This window comes from Enhydra lutris, unplaced genomic scaffold (assembly GCF_002288905.1).
Source record: "Enhydra lutris kenyoni isolate GAN:26980312 unplaced genomic scaffold, ASM228890v2 scaffoldscaffold26, whole genome shotgun sequence".
NCBI classification, from domain to species: domain Eukaryota; kingdom Metazoa; phylum Chordata; class Mammalia; order Carnivora; family Mustelidae; genus Enhydra; species Enhydra lutris.
This window is the reverse complement of record NW_019154110.1, coordinates 7,140,601-7,146,032: the sequence shown is the minus strand read 5'-3', so window position 1 is coordinate 7,146,032 and position 5,432 is coordinate 7,140,601. Positions and strand designations below refer to the sequence as shown.

Sequence of the window (5,432 nt, the reverse complement as noted above, 5' to 3'; positions counted from 1 at the left end):
GCCCTCACGGGGCCAAGCCTGGGCCTAATCCTCGCCCCCTGGCCACAGGTCCCAGTCACCCAGTTCTGCCAAGCCAAGCCCAGGGTACCTCGGGGGAGCAACACCTGCCACCCGCCCTTGGCCCAGCTAAGCCGTAGTTGACTTAACCTGCACTTCTCTCTTAATCACCTTAACTTGAACACACCAGTTAAGCCCTCTCCCTGAGCCCTGCCCTCCCCCCACCACCCAGCCCCTCCCCACGATACAAATCCAATTTCGTTCAGAGCGCAGGAATCATTTATAAAAGGGGCCCCCAGCCTGTTCGTGAATGACAAGAGGCCTACGGAATGGATGGTCAGTGCATTTTATTTAATCAGCACAGTACAAAAATAAATAAAAATAAGGGAGAGGGAATTAAATTACAGCCAAACTGAGCTTCATGACCTTGTCAGATTATAAACCACACACACTTACAAACACACTACACATACATACAAAATGAGACAAATATAAATTAATATTAACAATACCCACGGTTTAGTCAAAGAATAACTACAGAACAAATTGCACTAAGAACCAACATACACCGCACGTGTAATTAGCAGTTTCAAATATACAGCGATGAATAATTCTGAGTGGGGGGAAAAATGGCACATTTTCTTCTCATTGCAAGTTTAACAACTGCTGGAACAAAACTAAATTCTAAGAACTGCATGGAAAGAAGATAGCAACCCTTCAGGTTTACAAGAAAAAGAGAAAAACCAAATCCTGAACTATTATTCCTGTGACTGCGCACGGGTGTAATGTTCACGGCCATCTGTTCTAAGATTATTTTTCTTAAGACACAAAATGCTCCTGGTTCGCATGCACGAGATCACTGTCAAAGCAACAATGAAAGAATAAAGGGTTTGTTTCTTTTCCGTAGGTTAGTTTTTTTTTAATTGTTGTTCTAAAAGTAGTCTTCATAGCAGCATGTCAAATGGGTTCACTGCCTGCACAGAGTCCAGCGGCCCCTGCACCCCAGGACTGCCCAGCACGAGGGCGCGGAGGAGGACGGCGCAGGCTTCACACGGGACGGGGTGGGGGGAGCAGCCAGAGACTGGCTGCCTTGGTCCACCAGCCACTCCTGAAATTTGCACCTCCTCCGAGAAATAAAAAAATAAATACGGAGAAAGAGAAGGAAACACACAAAACCGGAATCCTGGGGACGCAACCGATGCACACAGTCTCAGGCCAAGTTCGGCCGCCGCGGAGAAAAGAGTGACTACAGACGCGCGCCCCTCCTCTGGAGACTGGGCTCCCGAACCTCCCTCTTCCGGGCCGCCAGGGCCTGCTGCCCCCACGGGCCTCCTACCTCGGGTCACACGTGGTGGCGGGATCTGCACAGACAGGCTGTGTGACAACTCCGACGGAGAGGAGAATAAGCGTTGAGAAGTCCGTGCCAGCAGCCGCAGGATCCTTCCAGCAGGTTCCTTCCAGCTCCACACGGGATTATCTGGCAGTCCCGGGAAAGGCTCAGGCTCAGCGTGGGCCCGAGGCTAGCTGGGGCAAACTCGATCCCAGCCCGGGTGGGCCCTCCCCCTCTCATCCAGGGAACACCCAGGGCCGGCAGCTCGCCTCCAGGCCTCTTTTAAACTGGGACCTCTGGGTTTCACAGCTTTCTCTTGTTCGGATGAATTTCAGTAGTGCTCGAGCTAAAACCAGCATCCACCTGGAACCTAATCTTACTAGGGCAAAGGCCCCTCTGCCTGCCCCCAGCCCCTTATCCCAGCACTCCCCGGGAGGGGGTGGGGTGCATGGAGACTGGAAGCAAGGACTCCCCAGAGCGCCTTCACATTGGTCTTTGTTCCCCAAAGCTGGAGTGATGGGCCACGGAGGAAGGTTCGCTTCCTTCTCCCAATCCTCTCCCAAGTCCCAAGCCATCAATCTGGGAGAGTTAGAAAGGAAATTGATTAAGTACACCTGGTGTGTTTTCACAGCCACTAGGGTAAGGTGGAAACCCAAACCAGCAGCTGCAAATGATCAGGTACAGGTTCAGCAGGCTTCCAAAGCGATCAGGAGCGCTACGCCCGTCTTGGAATTGTCTCCCAAGATCCAGTGGTCTCATGGGGCCTTGCGGGGCAAGGCTTCGTCTTCAGAAGAAACTGAACTGTTTGGAAACAGCTTGAAATGAACAAGGGTAGGGACAAGGGGTACGTCATGACCACATCGCCCTGATCCCTGACATCACCCCCCCCAACCCCAACTCTGCGGAATGAATGTCATGCACCAGCAAGAAGCCTTAGCCCTTAGGTGGGCGCTGGCTGGTCTCAGGCATGACAACCCCACCCGCCCAGAAGGCAGGCTGTTGGTAATGGGCACCTGCAGCTGTCCTGGCCATCACCACAGGGTGAGTAAGCTGCATTAGTCAAATGAAAAGACTCACCCAGGAAAGGAGTTGTCCCTAGCTGCACCCCACCCCTGTAGCTGGGACCCAAAATCGAAGACCTTAATGAATCAAACCAGCTCATTAACCCAACACTGCCAACACAGCTGGGAGCAGGGGCTAAAGGGACTAGGGGGTAAGGTCCATGTCTTCACTAAAGGAAAGCCCTCCTCTCTAAAAAAGAAAAAAGCAAACCAGCGTGGTGCATGGTCAAACGACAGGCCCCAATCTTTGTACCAGGCCAAGCTTCTCCTCGACTGAAGAGTTGTCCCCGGGGGGTGGGCTCCTTGCCTCCCAACCCTACTCGGGGCTCGGTTGGGATGGTCAGCTCCACAGGCCTCTGGGAGAATGGATGACCCAAAGCAAGAGCAAGGAAAAGACCTCCAACCGGGAACGCCAACTGCTCCCTAGGCCAACTGGCCAGAGGCCCCTCTCCGGCTCCCGTGCCAGGAGCAGCAGCGGGCAGCCTCACCTGCCCCAGTCCGGCAAGAACACAGGCCGCAGAGGCAGCTCAGTCCTTTGAATTCCCCAGAGTTGAGAGGTCAGCAGCCCGGGTGGCTCTGAATACATCTTCTGGGTTTTGCACAAGGTTCGGGAGTTCAAAAGAGCCCAGAGTTCTAGGCAGGGCTGAAGAAAACCCCAAGGAGAGACGATGGAAAGGGAGAGGCCCTCGGTGGCTTTGCTAGACACATACTGTACACAAAATCTGATTTGCTTAATAATAAATTTTGTAAAAATGAATGGAATCCTTGAGCCATGATGCGGGCCACGGGGCTCACCGATCAAGCCCAAGGAGGAGCCGCTTCTTGTCCTCCTGACCACTCTCGTTCTTCAAGTCGGAGAACACCTGCGTGAAGTAGTGCGGGTCAGCGTTGATCTGCAGCATCTTGGAGCTCATGAGGTTGATGACGGAGAGGCAGCGGTCCCAAAAGGCCTCCTTGCAGCTCTCCACCAGGAAGGGCTTGAGCGGGTAGGAGATCTCGTTGCCCATGTAGGAGTAGGAGAGGTACAGGCAGGTCAGCAGGATGGCCTGGAGCTCGTGGTCCGAGCCCACCTCGGAGGAGATGACATCCCTGCACAGCATGTAGAGGAAGACCACGTTGGCGGGCGTGATGAAGCCCTGGTCCTGCCAGCCCTGCAGGAGCAGCGAGCGGTCCACGCTGCGCAGCCAGAGCACAGGGTCCGTGGGGGACAGGTGCTTTAGGCGGTAGCACCGGCGGCACAGAAACTCGCCCAGGCAGCGCAGCAGCTCGCTCGTGGACGCCTGGACGATGACACGTTTGGGCGTCCCTGTGGAGGTGAGGGCAGGGTGCGGGGCCTTCTTGACGGAGGAGGAGACCCCGCTCTGGGAGCCCGAGAGCTGGCCGGCAGCGGGTGCGGGCGGCTGGGCCGGTGGGGGCTGGGCGAACGTGGACAGGTTGGCGCACGACAGCGACTTCTTCAGATTCTCATTGTTGAGGTGCGTGATGTTGTTCTGGTAGCTGCTGTTCGGCTGCACCTTCTTGGAGTTCTTCTTCTTGGCCGACACGGCCACGATCCTCTTCCACGGCAGCACAGAGATAATGGAGTGCCGCTTCAGGTTCTTGTCCTTGGCGTTCTTGCTGTTCTGCACGGCCGTGTAGTGGCCCACCGTGGCCGCGCCATCCTCAAACAACGTGGCCTTCCGGTAGCTGGGGGACAGGGACAGCACCGTGCCCATGGTGCCGCTGCGCGCCGGGCGGGGGCCGGCGCCCCTGCGCGCCCAGCCTGCCGGACCGAGGGAGAGAACAGCTCAGCGAGCCCGCGGCGGCCCCGGGCAGGAGGCGGGGGCGCTCCCGGGGGCGCTTGCTGCCCCTTCGGATCTGCGTGGAAAACAAGATGGTTCTCAGCACCAGGCGGGGCTCGGCGCCGCGCTCCCCCACCCGGCCCAACGCGGCCCCCGCGGACTTGGCCGCGGCCCCCGCGGACTTGGCCCCGGCCCCCGCGGACTTGGCCCCGGCCCCGCGCCCCCGCGCCGCAGCCCGGCCGCCTCCACTGCGGCACCCCCCGCCCGCCTGCCGCGGCCGCTGCGGTCCGAACAGCCGCGGAAGGGGCCAGGGCGCCGCCGGAGGTGGCCGGGGGGAGAGGTGGGGGAGACCCCTGCCTCGACACCGCGCGCGGCCCCTACCCCGGCCGCGGCTCCGAGGCGGCAGCTGGCGGCTCCGAGGCGCAGGCTTACCCGGCAGGCGGCGGCGACTCCTGCGCTCCGCGCCCTCCCTCCGCAATGCGCGCCGCGGCTCGGGCCCGCGGTCCCGGCGCTCGGCAGGGCTCGGCGGGGCTCGCGCTCGGCGGCGGCGGCGGCGGCGGCTCCGGAGCTTCTGTCCAAGGTTCTGCAGGAGCCGCGGCCCCGCCCCCCGCCGGCCGCCTTCGCCGCCGCCGCGCTCCCGTTCCCGCTCCCGCCCCGGCGCGCACCTCAGAGGCCTCCCTGTCGGGGACGCGCGCGCGCGCACGCGGCCCACGCGCAGGCCCGGGCTGGCCTGCTCCGGCCTGGGAACCGGGCCGCCGCGGTCCTCAGCGCCAGCCCCCGCGCGCGGTGCGGGCAGGGATGTGGCCGCGAGCCCGAGCGCCTCTACTCGCCGCACCCCATCTGGGACCCGGACTCGGGCGGTGGCGGCGGGTACTCGCGGCACCGGCGCCGCCCCGCCTCTCGGGGCCGCCCCTCCCGCACCGCTCGCCGCCCGCTCTGCGCCGCCGCGCCAGCAGCCGCCCGGCCGCGTGAGAGTCCCCGGCGCCCCGCGCAGCAGAGCTCGGGCCGGGCGGGGGACGGGAGGAGGTGCGCCGGGGGCGGGGCCGAGGGCCGATCCCGCCCGCCGCCCCGCCCAGACACGTGCTGCCTTTGTTCCCGCCGCGGCGCCCGCAGCAGCGGACCGCGGGGGCGCTCTTCGCCGCGTCCCCGCCCTGTCGACGCGCGGCCCGCTCGGGCTGAGGCTGCCGCGGCAGAAGCCATCCACGGAGGGCGGCCGGGGCCTCGAGACCTTTTTTTCCATTAACATCCTCGTCCCCCGGGAAA

At 61.6% G+C, this 5,432-nt stretch overlaps 1 protein-coding gene across 1 annotated transcript; it reads right to left on the bottom strand.

Moving 5' to 3' along the window:
* Positions 1-326: 326 nt before the first annotated feature.
* Positions 327-5,063, bottom strand: LOC111151672 (cyclin dependent kinase 5 regulatory subunit 1). The gene is made up of 2 exons (XM_022509805.1): positions 4,602-5,063; positions 327-4,245 (listed from the first exon to the last, which is right to left on the bottom strand). Exon 2 carries the CDS (start codon positions 4,101-4,103, stop codon positions 3,180-3,182), a length of 924 nt encoding a protein of 307 aa, XP_022365513.1. The 5' UTR covers positions 4,104-4,245; positions 4,602-5,063; the 3' UTR covers positions 327-3,179.
* Positions 5,064-5,432: the final 369 nt, after the last annotated feature.

Excerpts from the sequence above, each read along its gene's own strand:
- LOC111151672 (XM_022509805.1), bottom strand. The coding sequence starts at position 4,103 with ATGGGCACGGTGCTGTCCCTGTCCCCCAGCTACCGGAAGGCCACGTTG.